Raw genomic sequence first — 20,199 nt, 5'->3', positions numbered from 1 at the left:
ACAAGAGAGAAAAGCCGATCAGCTGATCATTGATCAGTTTCATGATTGAAGTAGAAACAGGAGAGGGAGGGGCAGAGAATGAGAGGAGAAGAGGCAGCTGTGCAGCGTAAACACAGAATAACTCCAGCTTTGTGTCTTTTTCATTGTAGCTGAAGTCTGGGACAAACTGTTCCTTTTCACCTCAATACGAAACGCTTAATATTTTCTCTGAATACGAGACGATTCCGTTTTTTACGGGACGGTTGGCAACTCTAATAATTAACCTTATGAACAAAATAAAGTTCAACATCAGTAACATAGCACCACCCAGCTGTATAGAAACTCCGTCATGCTAGCTAGCACGCAGTACGAAAAAGTCAGCATAACGAAAATAAACTCCACCTAAACCTGGTTCATATCTGACCCAGATGGACTGCAGGTTATAACTTCTTACCTGAAGTTCAGTTCACCTGACACTCTCGGACCATCAGCCGCTTTGGGTCTCTCCTCTTGCCTCCCTTTTCCTTCATCCATCTGCTGGCTTCCACCGCTTGCTAATGTTATTGAATGTTATTGAATGTTATTGAGTGGAAGCTCCGCGATAGCCACCACACGAAGTAACGAATAACGAGCCTATCTAAATCCCAGTAACGAGTAACGCGTTCCCGGTTTTGGCATAATAACTAGTTACCGTGCTCGTTACCACAATAATAATGTAGTTACTGTAACGCGTTACTTAATAACGCGTTAGTCCCAACACTGCTTATGAGTAAAAAAAAGGCTTTTAAGTGCCATTGAATTTAACATTGATTAAAAAAGTATGTAAAACCTTTTTGAATCCCAAAGTTTCCTTCTGTTTTGCTACCGCCTTTCACATTTGCATTATTGCAGTCAGTTGTCTTTTTCCACATTTTAAGTAATTATCCGATGCCAGTCAGAGAGATTAATATAGAATGTTTTTACAACACAGCAAAGGTAGACAGGCAAGAGAAGCTCTGAAAAAAGTGATGTGTTTAATGTTTTAACAGCTGTTTCCCTGAACTTTGTTTCAGCTGAAGGGCTACTGCAGGTGTGGCTAGGTAGATGCTTATCTGAGACGTAGCCAGCTACCAAGGCCAATTCAAGGTACCAGTTGTTATTCCAGACTTTTTACAATCTGGGGAATTTATATATCTTGTTTTGATCAAAATTTTCCTATAGTGCATTTAACAGCCCAGAGGCAGACAGAAGCTGTTGCTTTCACCTGAAGCTGTGATGCCGGATCAGTCAATACACTTTAGGACTTCATTTCCTCAGTTCCCTCTTTCTCTCTGTATGTATGAAGGCGTGTGCGCTTTTCTCAACAGTTCGGTAAGCTGCTGTCATTTTATTATAGACATCTGCTTATAAGCAACAAAGTTGTCAGTTTCCTGAGTGCAACAGTTATCTTGTACATAATAAAGATGCTCCTTCTAATTTGTCTATATTAGACTTTGATTGGCACCAATTTTAGACTCCAGCAGATGGAGGCATTACTAAATGTTGGTTATGAATCGTTTGTCTGGTCTAGTCCTTGGTCTGACCATCCATGGTTTTGAATGGTCGAGCAAGCTTTCACTAGCTCGTCCCGGTTACCCACTCCTCTCCTTTATTATTATTTTTTCAAAACACAAAGATGTTGCCATGGTGATGTAATTGAAAATCATTACATCTCAAACAAGTATTGTTGAGGTGACTATTCACAAGTCTCACCTTTTTGTCTTCCTGTTTTTTTTCCCCTTCCTAGTAAAAAGGAAGTGCAAAATCCATCTGTCCTTAGTGCATCATTGTGCAAAGGCTCTTTTTTAATCCCTCTTGCGCTGCCCATCCACCCCATAGCCAAACCTATTCAACACAGGGTCTTATTCACCACTTTATGATATAAAACACAGAGCTAGTTAAAGTTCATTTGAGTTCAGTTAAATCTTGAGGGATTCATCATTACATATTTACTGGCTGAGGCTGATCTTGCTGTAAGGTTCTACCCTCGTCCCATTGATCTAGTGCGCATGTTCACTCCCGAGGTTACAGGACGTGCTTCCATTTGCATAAGGCCCTGGGCAAGGTTCTTTCCACCATTGATTGGCCTGTCCATGAGCGCCCCGTGCCTTCTCACATTGATCACTTTGTTTTTTCCCGGAGACAGTGCTACTCAGAGTTCAGCTGCAGCTCTAGCATATCAGACCTGCCGGAGGAAGAGAGAGAGGGACCGACGGAGGGAGAAAGGAGAGAAAAAAGAAAGAGAGGGGCAAGATGGAGTCATAGCTGATAGATGGAAAACCAATAATAATGCACCGATATCTTAATACTTTGCATACTTTTTTCTATGAGTTTTAGAACTATCAAAGTATGAAACACTTTCCATTGCCACCTACGTTATCCCTCTTTCAGCCCGTGTTTCCTCGAGTAAGCTGCTTAAGAAAGTAGGATTCAGTAAAATCGCACACAATAAAATATATAAAACATTCAGCACACTCAAACATATATTGCCTTTTCTTCTCCTACCTGAAGTACTGCTGAAATTGAGCAGACCTCCTCCCTTCCTGTTCATCCTCGCCCTGGTCTGCTTGTATCAGTGTGCTACAGAGCAAACTCTCCTCTAAGCTGTCTGTTACTTGTTTTCTCTCTCCCTCTCAGTAAAACTGTCGTCCTTGTAGGCTGCTTGGACAGTCTTCCCTCACTTTACCTTTCACTTCCTCAGAGAGGATGCTGTCTGGGCTTGCTCACGGTTTCTCTGCTGTCAACCATCCATAGTCTTACTGTAGTTGTGAATTCTTATAAAGGCTGAAGATGTACAGCTATATTTCTTGAAGTATTTACTGAAGTAGACTTATTTCACTCAGACGGGTCTAATCATGCAGTCATGACTTTGGGTGTCGCATAAAGCCATACATGCATTTTGACTTGTGCATATGTGCCATTGTGTCTTTATCCAGCATGGCGTCAGTAGCGGCGCAAGGATCAGATTCCCATGATGCACCTCTTCTCTTTGTTCTGCTTTGTGAAAGCAGTGCGCAGCTTTGTCTGCCTTTCCCGTTCCACTCGGCTCGTTGCCTCAGCGGCAAGGTCTCAATCTCTTCCCTCTCTTTTTCTTCAGACCTCTATCTTTCTTTTATTCGCTCTTTAATACTCATTGGGCACTGTTATCCATTTCCCCCCACTCCTCTCTCATTTATTGCCTCTTTCCTTTACATGGCAACCAAATTCGCCGTAATTCTTACTTTCCCTTTGCCCCTGTTTTTTTTTTTTTTTTAATGTCAAACCACTCCCTCCTGCCGCTGCTTTTTGTGGATAAAATACTTCTAAGCTTCTTTGGTGACCCTCCTAGTATCTACTTTCTTTTACCACTTAAACTCGCCTCTTTTCATTTTCTTGTTTTTATTTGGTTTCATGGTGTATATGGTATTTTACTTTGTTCTTTGCTCTTCCCCTTTCAGTCACTTTCTTTTCCCTTCCCTCTCTTAACCTCAACTTCACACCAGATTTTGCCGCTCTATTCTTTCCCAGCGATTCTTATCCTTCACTCGAGAATGACCTCACTCCTCTCTCCTTCACACTATTTTTTATGTCTTTTAGATTTGTCTTTTTCAACCATCTCGCCCTAAAACCACTCATTTTTCCCAGTGATTCATCATTCTCGCACTTCATGCTTACAGTCTTAAAGAAGAAGAGGAAAAAAAATCCCTCGAGTGCTGTTTATTTTGTGTGAAATCATTTTAAATTAAATAGCGATCTCAACCTTATAACTCAGTACCATCAAGTATGTCAAATAATAAGTGATCGTAAAATGCAAGTTTAAAAACTTTCCCCAAATATTTACCAAGTGGATTATTTTTTTTCTCCTTTTTTACTCTGACTTGTCTTTTATCATCTCACATTCGCTGTTCCCACTGTGGTATTTTCATGCATTCACCTGCTGTGTCTGGGTGTGTCATCTGGTTACGACCTAGGTCACCTTCACCGAAGAGGGAATACAAGTGCTTGACACGAGGTTTGAATGTGTTGAAGATGACATGTTGACAGCTCAAATGAATCACTTGTCACGTGTCATTTTTTTTTCTTTCCCACTTGTTAATCCTTCGGTAAGAATACAATATAGGAGAGGAATCTCGAGCCCGTACCAGGGTTGCAAATTGTCACGCAAGCATCGCTCGATTTCGACACTTGGAATCCAGTTTGCTTTTACGTTTTTGTTGTTTTGCTTTTTATTTTTCCACTCTGCCCTCAAGACTGTGAATGGTCTCATTCTGTGGCAAATGTAGCAGGGAGAATACGTCTTAGGGATTGAAAGGAGAGAAAGTGTTGTGTTTGAAAAGCTGTGAGGCACAGCTAGGCGGATCCTGGTGCAAATGTCAGTGAACTCAGTGACTCTAGGGTTGAAGTTTAAACCCTCTCTCATTTGCTCCTCTTTTCTGTCTTTCTTTTTATTCTCTTTTCCCTTTTTGCTTTTGTCTTTCAAACTCTGCATCTTCATCCACTTCATCCTCTATCTCTCTCCCTCTTTCTCTCTCTGTCTGTCTACCACTGCTTTTAAAGTTCAGTGACTGCTGTGTTGGTTTTCTGTGGTATCGGTCTAAACCTTAAGTACCAGGGTCACAGGAATTTTTTAGTGCCTGTCATTTTTTTGTGTCAGTGCATAACTTGCAGTGCGTAACTTGTGGGGTTTGTTTTCTACTTATAAGTGCAGCGTTTAAGCCGAAGGCACATACTGATGAGACTGATGGTAAATGGAAAACAGGCAGTGCCACAGTGTTTCAGTCGGTTCATTTTTTTCTGCTTTTTAAACTTGGTTTATCCTATATAGGCTATTCAGCTGATATATTCCCAATTCTATAGCCTTCAATACTCACGGAAAGCCTTGTTTGAATCCTTTATGGCAGTTTTTTCCATGGATGTGTTTTAGTTATGTACCTGCAGTAAAACATATTTAATTTTTTAAGCCTGGAAAGCCGACAGTGAAAAGAGATGAACTGTTTTATGTGCCATTTTAAGGCTTTATGTGCTGTGAAATACGATGGGGTTATGAAAGACCAAAGGAAGGTAGAGTGAGGAAGGGAGAAGGAGAGTGAGGCAGAGACTCCTGGTGTGGAGCACCCTTTGATGTCTTAGCCGGCTCGGAGTTGAATATGGAGCTCACTGAAGGGTAGGCCTTGTTTCATGGTGGGAATATGAGGCTGATCCTGCGATCCGATTTAAAAAGAAAAAAAAATCGTACACACATTCACAGATTTTTTTTTTGAAAATACCATATTTGGGTATAAATGTTTTCATCGTTAAACGAGAGTTTTCATTTTACTCCATAAGGCCTGTTTGTTGTCCCAGTGAACTAGTTTTTGATTCCTCCCTTCATGATGTCAGTAGTTCATGGTTCATATTCAGATCAGTTAGCAGGCAAGGGTCTTTGAAAGCATGTGTGTCTCTGTCTCATATATATTCTGCGTTCCTATTAGATGGCTTCACACTTGACTATTCCTCTGGACTCCGCTGACACTGGCTTTCATGCATGGCCTGCCTCTACCTCTTTCTTTCTCCACCACTTACGTTCTTACTTTTGTGGCCTTGAGCATTAAAAATAGCTCGGTGGTGTCAGATAACTTTTAACCCCATCACCACCAACCAACTAACATGTTCAGTAGATCCCCATCCCCCATCGTCGTTTGTTAACATCCATCTCTTCTTCTGCCTTGTTTTCTCCATCCCTCGTATTCCTTTCACCAGTCTGGCTCCTTCCACCCGCTGCCCTGACTGTGCCTTCCACACGTGAAGCCATTTTTCTCATGAATTAAGCCTCTTCACCTCTTGCCTCCCTTCGCCTCTATCTCTCCGCGCTCCCTCGCTGTCCTTTCATTTCTGTTTTCGTGGTGTTGCTTGGGGTGATGGTTAGTTGATTTGGTCTGAGTTCTCTTTGATGAAAACACTAGGGGGCACTGCCTGTCTTTTGTTACCCCTCTCTTTTCCTTAGAAGGTTTCGATGCTTGTGTATTTTTGTATGCATGCTTCGTCTTTGTCTGTGTGACCATGCATGTGCTCTTGTTTGTGTTTGCATTTTGTTAAAAAGCAGTCCCTTGTCTGTAATGGATGACACAGATCTGCACTGAGACAGACAGGAAGGCAGACAGGCGGCAGGTCTCTGGTGGTCACCGGGGCCACTGCTCAGCACCCATCCGCGTCCCCCTGTCCTCACACTCACCCCCTGTTTCTGTTTGGTGAACCCAGGGGTGTGGGTTAATGAAAAGGGCTTGGACCACTGAGAAGAACGACAGTCATCTCTCAGCCACCTCTGTTCACCTCCAGCCCTCAGAGACTCTCACTCCATGACAGGCCCCCCCTCTTCATGTCTCTCTCCCTGTTTCGGCCTCTATCCCCTGGGTCATACCATGTCATCTGGCTGCCCATTGGCCGCCAACAAAACACAGCATTTGAAAATGATAAAAAAAATAAATAAGAAGGACGGTGGAACATTTTCAGACTGGGGAATGTCTGTAAAAACAAGTGCACGAGAACAACTGTCCTGTTTATTCAAATGCCTAGCAATCGGACTAGGATTTGGATGCCACTGTTGAGAGGAGACGGAGAGGACGCAGACCTTTGTTTCTGTTTTGTTTTTACTCTGCTAGTCGGCAGCTTCTAGTTTCGCTCCACTTCGTGTGGATACCCCAGCAGTACTCTAGTTTTGTTCTTTGTATCCTTTGTATATTGCAGAAGCTATAGTTTGCAATTAGTGACCATGTTCTTTTGCCTCATTTATCGTTAAGTCTGCTGATGAATGTGATTGTTTTTGAAGAAAACCGAATTATTGATTTGCGTTGTTGTCTATGGTGAGGAGACAGCTGATGAGGGGTGTTTGATAGTGCTAATTGGCAGCTCCCATCCATGCAGTGTGTGGTTGGTGGTGGGTTGGGGCTGGGCGAAGTGAGGCGCTGTTATTGTTTAGAGGTGTCAAACCCAACACAGAACAAAGAGGACGGGAGAAATGTGCTGCGCTCGCCCATCAGTGTGCTGAATGCAGCTTATGCACACACGTGCACGCGCGCGTATAAATATATATTTTATATATGTATGAATGCACATGTGTCTGTCCACCCAGGCACATATCTCACACAATAGCACATTACCTGACGTCGTATATAGGGTTCACTCGTGCTGACATGCACACACATACACACAGACGGTGCACACACGGAGAAAAAAATATTTTAAAATGACAAGATAATCACTACATTCAAACTTACCTTCAGCTCTGCATAAATGCCTTTCTCTGAGATAAACTAATAAATATATTTTCTTTTCAAATGTGCTCCACCGAAGGCCCTAATTACCATACGCTGACAAAGACCTGACAGAAGTGTAATAGTTAAAAGGTAATTTCACTACAAGTAGGAGTTTGGGTAGGGAAAAGGGTCAGTGACACCCCCTCCCCCACTACCACCACCACCACCGAACCTACCCATCCACCAGCCTGCCTCCACCTCTCTCTTTAACGATTTACTCACGCGTTTCGAGGACTTTTTGCATGATTGACTGACAAGGTCTTTTTCCGAAATAGCATCTTCAGTAATAAGAAATAATTGACTCCCCCTAATCAAAAAAGGGTTCATGGAATCCACAAACCCAACTGTAATCTTCTGTGGCATTTCCAGCAGAATTGACAGTCCTCATAGCTTCAGGCTCTATACCACTTTGATTTAATTGCTTTTTTTTATAAGATTAATAATATGCTTTATACGGAGTTATGTGTGTGTGTGCTCTGTGTGTGTGTGTGCGTGTGTGTGCCCATTTTCCTCTTCTACAGCTTTGTTTTTAATCAACAATATCACTTGAAAAGAACTTCAACCGGTGTGCTTTTTTTTTCTTGCGAGGTTTACGTTTAATTTGTTAAATACTGTAGTCATTTTTTATGTACTCAAAAGAGGAAGGAATGTTGTTGTTGTTGATCACATTATTATTATTATTATTATTATTATTAGTAGTAGTATTATTATTATTATTATAGTCCTCTGATTTGATAATAAATCTGGTCCAACAGAGTATTTTTTGATATAATCTAAAATGAACTTTTTTTTTCTTTATCCGGTCTATAAAATTGGCTAATTGAATTACTTTGTGTTTTCTTAAACTCTGCTTCAGTATTATTTTTTTTAGATTTTGGTCTCATGTCTTGATTACTTTGGGCATAAATATAATAATAATTTAAGTGAGCATGCCTTGCGAACTGCAAAGTTTTTTACATGATGGGGAAAATTAACTTGGAGCTACCCCCAGCCTGTCCAATTTGTAATATGGCCTCAACCCCTTCCCCTCTCTTTCTTTTCTGACTCATCTTTCCTCTCGTTAAAAAGCTGTTTTAAATCATGGCTAGTGGCAATGAGAAGTTAATTTCAGATTGTTATATATTACCATTAATTTCATTTGGCCTTCTGTAAATTTCCCTCCCTCACTCTCTTCTGCCTTTGAGTACAGCAAGTTCACAGAGCCTTTTCCTCTTTTCTTTTCTTTTTTTCTTCTTTTTCTGGCCCTTCTCTTTTGTCCTTGCCCCGCGGCACAGGAGACGAGCAAATATGAAGGAGCAGAAGATGATAACTGATGGGAGGAACACTTTCGTTGTCATTTTACCTCCCCTCCCCTTTCCTTTTTTTCCGGAACTTTTTCCCATGTGTTTTTCAAGTGGCCCGGGTAGTTTAAGCACACACTTCTACTAAGTAGGGTAGTATGCTTGTCCATATTAGGGGTTTTTTGCTGTCTACTTTTACTTCTCTTTCTTTTTTCCTTATTTAAAGTGAAAGTGTATGACTCTCCACCGAGATATTTGGTATATTTGGCCATGAGCAGACACAACCCTTTCAAAGAACGTACAGTAGCTGGACTTTTTGTCTTGATCTGTAAAACTATAAAACTGGATTTGTATGAAAACTAAAAAACTTGTAAAAAGAAAGCTTGAGCTGGGAAAAAAGAAGAAACAGGCTCTGTTCCCAAAAACAACAAGAATGGGGGAAAAAGGATTAAAATTTAGCTGTACTTCACCGTTCTCATAACAAATTTAGAAAAATTGGCTGGAAATTCCCACAATGAAAATTCCAACTCATAGCTTGTTGAAATTTTCTCACTACACCCCAATTTAGAAATGTTGGCTTCGATGCCAACTCTGGGCTCCGTTAGTACAAGAAATCAGTGTTTATCAGCCCCTAAGGCTGTGTGTGTCTTAGAAATGGACAGCAGTACCCAATGGATATTTAACACATTAGCTTTGGCAGAGCAGAGAGTGGTGTGAAAACACACTGATTTCCTAAGTGGCAATCATATCAGCCTCACCATCACAGAGGCAGCAGAGAGCAAACATCTGTGTGTGTGTGTGTGTGTGTGTGTGTGTGTGGGTGGGTTCAGGAAGCCCTTGCTTTTCCTCAGTGTCAGTATCACCCTGAGTTATAACCCAGAGGTCTCACCCTCCTCCTCCATCCACCCTTGTTAGGCCCTCTCGTTCACTCCCTGCCTCTATCAATCCCATTCTCCCTTGCCCTCTCCATCCTCGTCTCCAACTGAGAGTCACCCATCCAAATCTATGTTAAAACAGGGTCATCCCCCGGTGTACACTTAAAGACTGTCCCTTTAACCTGCTCCGAAATACTTAGGGCTATTATTATAGCTTATAAATCATTAAGAAAGTTTAATTATACAAAAATTTCATGGTAGAAATGTGCAAGCTGACACATGGGAAGGGGAATTTAATGGGCCAGCAAGTCCCAGCACCGTGAGGGAAAATATTGAGGTTAGGTTTCTATTTTACAGCATTGCCGGAGGGTTGGGAAACAGAGAGAAAGACAAGAAAGAAGCACTTTTAGAGTAAAAAAAGGAGAGAAAAGACAACGAGGAGGCCTGTGTGCGTTGCGCAAAGTAACTTTCCCATTCCAAACTTTAGATTGAAGCTGTTAATATGGCCACTGATTTGGGAACAATAAAGTCACTATCCACGATACCTTGTGTCACTTATCATGAGAAAAATACAATTAAATTAAAAATTAATTTTCAACATGCCACAGTTTCACTTTGTAAATAAAAATTTGTCTAGATAGATTTACAATTTGAAGAATTTCTTTTAGTGTCACTAAGAAATTTCAAAAAATAAAAATTCCAAATTGTAATGTTACAAATATTTGTCCACTTCTTAACTGTCCGTGTGATTTCAGAGAACATTATGGGTGTACTATAAATGTATTATAAATACTACCACTGTCCAGATGTTAATAAGAAATTGTTAAATTTTGTTGTAGTAACTACACCTTGTTGCTGTCCATTTAAGCTGCTGCTTAATTTACCATGTGTTCACGATTTGTAAATAAGCTGTTAGTGAAACCCTGTTGGAATTCAAACATTTAAGTGCTTATGCAATTACATGTCGCTATCAGGAAGAGCGAGATTGATGTAGAAAATCTGTGACTATGTGAAGAGAGCTTCGCTAAGCTCCAAACAGCCTGGCCTCACCAGCCAGATGTGCAAATGCAAATTAGTCAGGAACCTCTCAGTTCACTTTGGATTTCCACAGGATGTTATCAGCCAGCGCAGGGCAAAGTGCCTCTGGACACAGTTGAAATAGATCATATCAAACCTGTCCCATATTACCAAAAAAAACCCAAAACAAACGGTGATAAGTCCAGGGGGCCAATGTGCCTAGAATCTCTGGCTTCCGGGCAAACAGAAAGTAGTTTAATGAATATACACATACAGTATTACATATAAAAACTCTCATTCAATCCTGTTCATTTGTATTAAACTAATAAACCTGTAATAAACCTGTAATAAACTAAATTAATCGGGTTTAGGGCTGTCTCTTTTCTCTGTCACACTATACTATTATTTACGATAAACTTTTTTCCGACACCATTCATCCCTTTCTTCTTGCCCTTTCTCTCTCCTCCTTCCTGTCTTCCGATCTTTCTCTTGTTTTCCATGTGGGCACAAGCGGGGCGCAACGCCCGCAGCCAGCAGGTTTCCTGGCATGCAGCTCCTCATCCTCTGCCTTTTGTTTCCACCAGTGAACAACCATTCTCCACCTCTGCTGTGTCAGTAAATATTTATTGGCCTTCCTTTTCCTCATCACCCCCACTGTTGTCGGTGCGTGTCTGTGCGCCTGTGAGTGCGTGTGGTTTGCATGTTTATACACACACAGAATCCTTCCCAGCGCATACACTGACATGCGCTACCTCCCTCTACCCAGTGTCCGGTGCCGTCACTCACACATCTCAGCAATGCCGCCCCGTCACCCCGTCCCTCCACCCACCATCCTCTGTTTCTCTCCATTGCTCCATCATGCTTTTGGCGGACAGTCGTGAGAGGAAACAGCGGAGGAAGTTATTGCAGTTTTCTCCTGCTCTGTCGCTCTGCCTGCCCCAACAGAAGTTTATGCACCTGAGAGAACCAGAGGGGGGGAAACCCTGCAAGTAAATGCATGTGACCTCAGCGAGCAAAACCTCTGCACACTCCCACCACACTAAAGGTTGCACATACACAAACATACTCCCTCTCGTTCCCTAGGGCCCAGTGGCCTCATGCTAGAGAGGCCTTCCTTCCTGCAGTTAAGACAAAGGAAACCGGGGACCGACAGGGGACCTGAGGCCGCTGCTTCAAAGCCACAGGAAGCGCCAGTGTTGTCTCTTCCTGTGGAGGGTGTTGGAGCGTGGAGGGTCAGCTGCCTGTGTTTTCACAGCCAGGGACGAACAAGGATGAGTGTGTTGTGTGTGTGTGTCACATCATTGGTAAGATATCTGAACACGCTGCACTCCAACTCCTGTCCGCCCTCTATGACCTCAGATCACTTCCTAGCTACACATTAGTATGTAGAAATAAAAGAGACAACACATGTACAGACACACATACACCATCATCATCATCATTCCTGTGGTCAGTCAAGTTCTGATAAGCATAATCAACCTAACTGCTATTTATCTACATTGTCCTCATTAATTTTAGATGGAAATGATAGGAAATGGAGTCTCTGTTAAAGCAGCAGTCAGTTTGTTTTCCCTTGCCTAGTGCTTGCCACTGTCTTTGCAGAGTCCGCACATGCCTTCAATGTGTACATGTTTGCGTGTGTTTGTGTTTGTGCCCCTCTTCCAATGTTGTTGTATATGGATTTATGGGGGTGTATGTGTTAGTGTGTCTGAGCCATGTGTTTTCAAACCTTCCGGTGTGCACCCACATGCGTGTTTGTTTGTTTTTTCTGTGTTCGCCCTGGCTTCTCTGATGCTCTCCTCTTACTCTCTGGCAGGCACAGGACAGTTAATCAATCAAATATTTAAGCAGTGCTTCAGTGCTCAGTGGGTAGTCCTAGATTATCTGTGGCTGTTGGCAGTGCATGGCGCAGCCACATTATAAGCCTTGTCTCTGACTGGCATCATTGCGGGGTGCTTCCCTCTCTCTCTCTCTTGCTCTCACTCGCTTTCTCTCTTTCTCTCGCCCTTAGCCTCTACTCAGTCTTTGCTCACTCTCACTGACACTCTACATTTTGTCCTTTTTCATTCTCACCTATTTTCTGTCATTCTCTCTCTGTCCCTTGTTTTCCTTTCTCTTGTTTGCTGCACTCTATTCACACTCTCTCTCTCTCTCTCTCTGTGTATAATTGTGGCTTTTCACATTGACTGTCTGACAGTGAGCAAGGCCCCTTAAAGAGCTCTCATCTTTCTGTCTTTGCCTGCTTCTCTCTTTTCTCTCACTCTGCATTCTTTCTAGGGATGAGTCTGCCTGTCTCCCCACAGGGAACTCCATTGTGGATTACCATTCAGTTTTCGCCCAATTATCTAGTGGCTTTTGCTGCCTTTGACACATAATTATCAAAGGCCTAAATAATTGTCTTTATTATTGCCGGTGTTTAGATGTAGCGTCAGTGGAGCAGTCATGAGCAAGGGAGCGTCACGGGGAGAGGAGAGAAAATGAAGTATTTATCTCGACCAGAGATTAGCTTAGCATGCTGTTAAATGATGTCTCGTCGCTTATTTCAACTCCTAGTCCAGATAAATAAACATGATTAATATGCCCCCCCACCCCCCTCCCCTCCTTCATACACACACCCATCGCATATCATATTCTGTGTCAGTGGTGAAAATAAGATTATGCACAACAAAAAGTCTAGCAATTAGCTGGCTTTGTAGTAGGAAGCAGCTTAAAGCGCTAAACACTGTACTTTACTGAGGGCCGTGTGAGAGGTCAGGTACAAGACACATGGGTTATAGACAAGTCTGCGTGTGTGTATCTGCATCTGTTTGAGCGACTCCAAATGCGTGGGGGTTGGCTGTTTCATAGAGCTTGTGAAAAGCTGGATTTAGCAGAGTTGTGCCAACCGAGGGGGTCAGAATATGTGATATTTGTGGGTCTCTTTAGCAACCAGGCCCTCTGCAGAGAAATCAAAAAGAAATGGTTTACGAGGAGGGGGAAAAAGGGAGAAGTAAAAAGAGGGAGAAGGATTTCAAAGTTCATCCAGAGTTTGAATGTATGTGGGTTGAGGGTGAGCTCAAGTCTGCATCGTCAGTTGTGACTCAGATTTGTTATCGTGGTTCAAAAGAATGTAAATGTGATGCTAGTTGGGGTCAAATCGAATCCATATCACAGTGAGGGAGTGTGTTCAAAAACTGCACGGCCATGAAAATGGGTAAAGAAATTGTGTTTACACTGTTTTTTTGTGGCGCTTTAAATCATGCTATTAACAAATCCCTGATAATTGCGCTGAATTAGACTTACAGTGCTGTTATGATGTAGGATATAGATAAACCACATTAGGCAGGTGATAAACAATTCATCAAATTCTTCTTGGGTGCGTGGCGGCTGCCCTTTAAGTTCCGGCTTCCCGATCAAACCCCAGAGCATTGGTCCCATTTAAACATAATCTTCTACTTATGTTTTAGTAACCCAGAGAAAGCCCATTTGCTTCAGGGATGCTGTTCTGATGTTGACTCTTTGGTCCGATCTCTCTGTGAAGTGGGACGAGGGAAAAGAGAATTTTCCTCCTGGGGATTAATAAAGTATTTATAAATACTCTTTGTTGTGCACATCTGCCTGTATGTGTCTCCTTTGTCTAGCTTTATCTCCATAGTCCTTTCTGGGGGGTTTTCTCCCACTTTTGATATCCACTGAGCTTCTTATAGTCTTCCGCCTTTATACTCCTCTTACATTTTTTTACACACCAGCCCCACATGTCCAACATCCACCCACACCCATTTGAACTTTACTCTGCTTATCCAGCTGCTCTAGCATTAAAGGAAAGGCCAGCCGAGAGGCAGCAAATGTCTCAACATCTGTGTGTTGGTTTTAGTTCAACAAGTATTTCCACATGTTTCTTTTCCTATTTCCCTGTCCGATACTTGACTGATCACAACAGCTGGCTTGTTTCCTTGTAAAAGCTGCTGTCTGCAGTTACATAGTGAATTAGCACATTTAACATTGCGGGTATACGTGGCTAACACTAACTCACAGGCCATTGTGGTGTGGAATGATGAGTCATATGAAAAAACATCTTACACTGATATCCACTGGAGAATATTTGGCTTCGTGCTTCTGCTTGTGAGTTAACAGCATTACTCTCTTAGAAGAAGATACAGACCTGCTTAGATTATGCTTGCAACATGCAGCTAACCACAGATGTCATTGTGGCTTGTAAAACATGGGACCCAGTGGGTGTCAAAATTACTGTGGTTAACGGCCACACGGCATAGAACACTCTCTCTCCTGGAGTCATTATTTGTCAACCTATTACCCCAAGTGTTACCACAGCCAAGTGCATGTGTGGAGGCATTGCGGCAATGAGAGCTGTCAGAATGAGTGATTGATATAGGCACTGGTGAGAGATGGAGTTCTTTGCTCTTTAATCTTCGGTTGAGGGAAGCAGACTTTGTTTGGTGAGATTTCCTAATTTGTTTTCACTCCTACTTTTAGCAAATTTACAACAAAGTGAATGTCTTTGAGTAGCAAATGATAGAGAAACTTAAACAAAAAAAAAAAGGCTAAGAAAAATAAAAGACTTTTTTTGTTGTTGATTTTCATATCATTAAAAATTAGGATGACAGGTAGGCTCTGCCTACCACAACGGAAATAAAAGCAACTGAATATATTCATTTTAAAAGGTAATTTTAGGATTCTAACAAGTTCTCTTTAACCCTTTGAGGTCTAAGTTGCCATTAGTTTGGTAGTTAGTTATCATTAGATGTCCTCAGCACTAATCCTCACTTTAACATTGGGCAGTCCCAATGTGTCATTTTTGTTTTTATTAATGTTCTTTTTTCCATGGCAATTAAGGAACAAAGAAAAAAAATCAAACCCCCCCCCCCCCAAAAAAAAAAAAAAAAAAAACAACAAAAACCCTGTTTTGTCTTTCTCCAAAATATAGGTTTATGATTGGATTAGTGTTATCACAAACTATGACTTATTCCTCAGAGGGTTGGAAATGTATCTCTACTAAAGCAGCACCAGCGCACAGTAGCATATGTAACCTACTAGCATCCTTTCTCTGAGCCATCTTTTTCTATGTACATGCCTTTATCTTTGTCTAATCACTGTCATTCACCGGCTTCTCAGCTTAACAGAACCGCTGTCGATCAGTAGTGATCTTACCTGATCACTATAATTCCTATACACATGCCCACATACATGGAGGCCTACACCTACACGGTTAATTTTTTTTTATTTTTCAGCTATGGCATGCTTCTCATGTCCTCTCTTATTTCGTAAGTACTTTAGAAGTAAAGTAAATGACATGCTGAAGTACTTTAAACAAAGTTAGGCTTACAAAACAAAAGCCTATTTGACACACTGACAAATGTTTGGTTTTACTTACAGTTCTCCTACAGTTCCTACAATTTTAATATACCAGCGATGTCAACTAAACCTTACCTATATAGAGTATGTTTAAGTTTTCCTTTCAAAAGAAATACATGTTGGAATAATTGTTTTACAGTAACAATAGTAGCAAGCAGAGACTCATTTGTCTGTCCACCTGGGCATTTGAAAAGATGCTGAGATTTCTGCCCAGGCTTGGGCAATGCTCTCGACTAGGTTGAAGTCACATGCTCAGTGTTTTCCATGGGCAGTCAATCCACTCTTGTTTTCTGGTCTAAACTGGTAGTCCTTTCACTCAGGAAAGGGCCCATTTGGCTAGCACCAGAAAACAAGGCCCTGACTGACACCTCCAATTTTAAAAGGTTGACTTTGCAGCTCCCATGAGCCCAGTTCTGCCAGAGGAAAGCTTTTCAGCCAAGCAAGGATGAGGAGGGATTACAGTGAGGAGTGTGTATCAGTGTGTATGTTTTCGTATGATTCTCTGTGAATGAACCTATATGTCTGGACAATGTCTGTCCTTTTAAACTCTAAAGTTGTGTACTTTTTTTTATTAAGTATGCTCAAGTGTGTACCTCACCTGTCAGGCTGCTTTATTCTTCTCTGATAGTGAAAATGTTCATTTGGTAGCCTTATCAGGTAGATGATATGAGTCTTTTGTGCCTTAATAGATCCATTTATCTCTATATACTTTAATTTGGCTAGGTATGGGAGGATGTATTCAAATGCCTAATCTCATTTATTGCATAGCCAGCCAGAGCTGCTCTCTTTGATAGCTCCACCTTTAGACAAACATTCATCTCCTTGTCCCATTTTAAACCTCTATGCCCATTAAAAACATGGCTTCATACCTGTGGCTCAAGCCAGTTTTGGTTTAATACCTTTGGGCTTTTATAGGCAAATATTTATCCAGCACAAGTCCCAACTAATGCCTTATATTCTAAACTCTTCCCTCAGCCTTAACCTCACCACTTCTCGGCATGTAGCCATAAACACCTAGCAGTCGACGACACTTTCTAAATTTACTGCTTCCTCAGAGGCACTATGCCGATCCCTTAGTTCAGTCTCTTTCTCAGCTTCTCTAAATGTATAAAGTAAGTGATTGTTAACCTATTGTTGCAAGTCCTGTTCTCTATTCTGTCCTTTTTATCTTAAAGTTGAGTGAAGCGGCTCGTTCCCAAGGCTTGGCTGTAGTACTCCTTGGGGTAGCACCAGCGGTGTGGGAAGTCTATTGTAGTGCGGTAACAAGTCCTTTGTGTGACATTTTCCTTGGCATTGACATTCAGAGGGGAATAGGAAGACGGGCCTACGAACACCACATTCTCTGTGACATGTGAAGGGAAAGGGTATTAAGAATGGGGACCAAGGTATCTGAACGTGCGCAGGAAAGGACATTTGCACAGAACGTGACAAGGACACACTATGGTGGAGCAGTGCTCTTTCATATTTCACTTTACAACATTATGCTCTATACATGAGGTTGAATCAGTATCCTTGGGTTACAAAATTGTCCACTGGGCTATTGATGTCACCAAGAAATATGCATTCAGTGCACTCTAAGAAGTAGGCAGTTGGGCCTAGTATTCATAAATATATATTTGGTTTGTCTAATAAAATGCATTTGTTTAGATGTATGATTTTCAAAATGCAGATGTTTATTATTCAAAAGAGTTTATGACTCTTATAATATTCCTCTTTCTCGAGCAAATATTTCCTCCTCAGCACGAATGACGGTGTTATTAACATGCTGGATGTGTGACTAACACAAGCTTTATTTGTTTTTATTGCAGATGAATCAGAGGGAATTAGAGGTGAAAAACAAAGTATGTGCCGTGGCTCTGACTGATTCCGCTCACAACATCTGGCTACAGGAGACCACAAAGAGCACACAGGACTGGATGCAGGAGGTGAAATAACGGCACAAGCTCGAATACACAATCACGTTTTAAAAGCAGCGATATTATGTGCAGGGATCATGCCAATGATGACTCCCGTCATGATAATGTTCTGACCTGTGAGAATGCTAAGTACTGATTGCTCAGTTATTACTAATTACTAATCAGTAAAGATGGATTGAACTACAATAATTTTCAACACGGCGTTTATTTTGGTTGCAGCTATGCACCTTTAAGTTTCAGGATTGATTTGTGGTAGTTTTTGTACAGTACAGTAGTCCAGAACCACATTTTGCTGTGATAACAGTCACACAAAAAGCACACACAACCAGGCACATAAACACGCGAACCCAGTGTGGTGGGGCGTGGTCTGCGGTGCAGTGCGGACGCACCTGCACGGCATCCGCAATCATGCCCGCCGTGTTAAAACACAGGGACTCAGGGGTTGGTGGTTGTTGTGGTGGTGTGGAAAAATGGTAAATAAAGATGGCTCAAAACACGGGTCTGTGGTCCCGCCGTGCCTTAATTCCACCACGCCCAGACTCACAGGTGAAAAACAATTGCATCTAAGCTATTGTAGATAGAAACAAAGATGCTCCAAAATTTACAGTAGTCCATCCATGATTTTTCATCTCATGTAAATTGTATACCGTACAGTTTGTCTGTATAACCCTACTGACCTACACAGGTATCCTTGAGTAACAGCAAACCTAAGATGCCATGGAGAACCATTGTTTGCATGTTGTCCTTTTTTCTTTCGGTCTTCACTTTTTCCCTGGGTGCATGTCAAGGAATAACTGAGACAGTTAACCCTCGCTGGTGCATGCGTATGAAGCTAGGCGGATGAAGTATCTGTAAGAATGCGTGCATTTGTTCATGTGTGTGGGATAGAATGCACGTGCACATGTGCATTTGTGTTAGCTTCATTTTAGCATTTGCCCTTTCTAGTGTGACCTCTGTGCCATATGCATCACCTGGGCTCACTCAGTATGCACATACAGATGAGATAACATCCAAGACCAAAGCTGCTGGAGAGCCAGAGATGCAAATGTCATACGCTCACACAACCATTCACACACAAACGCACACATCACATACCATACTTTCATTTGTATTACATCCTCTATCCATATCCCTTGCCTTTTGTTTTTGCTATCTCTGTCATCTCCAAATCTGTGTGTGTGTGTGTGTGTGTGTGTGTGTGTGTGTGTGTGTGTGTGTGTGTGTGTGTGTGTGTGGTTCACGTATTTATGTATGTTGGTTTGATTGGCGGGGATTCAAGGTTGCACTGCCTCCCCTTTCTTTCATGTTGTTTGGCATTTCCTATTTTTGATTCTTTTAAGGGACGTGTAGGACACCACATAATTGGCATGTTAAGTAATTTTTCTGTTTGGAATGATTAAACAGAACAATACACCTGAAAAACGACGAAAATATCCAACTGTAGTTTTTCGTTGATTTAGAGAGGAACCCACTTAATTAAAAGGGAACAGGCAGACTGATGCTTTGGTTTGCTCTTTAAAATGCAACAACTACAACAAAAATGTGGGAGAAACGTACATCTACAGATTTCACACACATTATTTCACCTGCCTCTGTTCCTCATAGTTTTAACTGTTAAACTTAGCAATAGAGATTTATTGCTAATTAATTCTACCACTGTACTCTACGTCTGTCATTCTAAGGAAGAATGTTGTATGTACAGTGACTTCATAAAAACGTTGGTTACAGTCTTTTTGAATGCTAACCATATAGCTTTGGGTTCTACTGTTGCACAGTTTTGCTAATTATTGGCTTAAAATGAAGATGTGTGTGGGTGTGTGTGTGTGTGTGTGTATATATATAGGCCTGGGAGCTTGAGGGTCCTGCGCAGTATCTTAGCTGTTCCTAGGACTGCGCTCTTCTGGACAGAGATCTCCGCTGTTGTTGTTGATCTGCTGGAGCCACTCGCATAGCTTGGGAGTCACTGCACCTAGTGCTCCGATTACCACTGGAACCACCGTCACCTTCACCCTCCACATTTTCTCGAGCTCTTCTCTGAGCCCTTGGTATTTACGAGCTTCTCGTGTTCCTTCTTCCTGATGTTGCTGTCATTCGGAACCGCTACATCGATCACTACGGCCGTCTTCTCATGTTTGTCTACCACCACTATGTCCGGTTGATTAGCCACCACCATTTTGTCCGTCTGTATCTGGAAGTCCCACAGGATCTTAGCTCGGTCATTCTCCATCACCCTTGGGGGCATCTCCCATTTTGACCCCGGGACTTCCAGATTATACTCGGCACAGATGTTCCTGTACACTATGTCCACTTGGTTATGGCGTTCCATGTATGCCTTGCTGGCTAGCATCTTACACCCTGCTGTTATGTGCTGGATTGTCTCTGGAGCATCTTCACACAGCCTGCACCTGGGGTCTTGCCTGGTGTGATAGACCCCAGCCTCTATGGATCTTGTGCTTAGTGCTTGTTCCTGTGCTGCCATGATTAGTGCCTC

At 41.9% G+C, this 20,199-nt stretch overlaps 1 protein-coding gene across 1 annotated transcript in view; it reads left to right on the top strand.

Annotated features, from left to right (window-relative positions):
- Positions 1 to 20,199, top strand: part of arb2a (ARB2 cotranscriptional regulator A) — a 163,546-nt gene that overhangs the window by 83,487 nt on the left and 59,860 nt on the right. Inside the window, exon 9 of the mRNA XM_005722361.1 lies at positions 17,601 to 17,717. Within this exon, the coding sequence (XP_005722418.1) occupies positions 17,601 to 17,717 (117 nt within the window). The remainder of the gene's footprint in view (positions 1 to 17,600; positions 17,718 to 20,199) is intronic.

The sequence above is a fragment of the Pundamilia nyererei genome, unplaced genomic scaffold, assembly GCF_000239375.1.
Source record: "Pundamilia nyererei isolate P.nyererei 1_Seehausen unplaced genomic scaffold, PunNye1.0 scaffold00006, whole genome shotgun sequence".
NCBI classification, from domain to species: domain Eukaryota; kingdom Metazoa; phylum Chordata; class Actinopteri; order Cichliformes; family Cichlidae; genus Pundamilia; species Pundamilia nyererei.
This window is presented reverse-complemented; position numbering and strand designations above follow the sequence as displayed.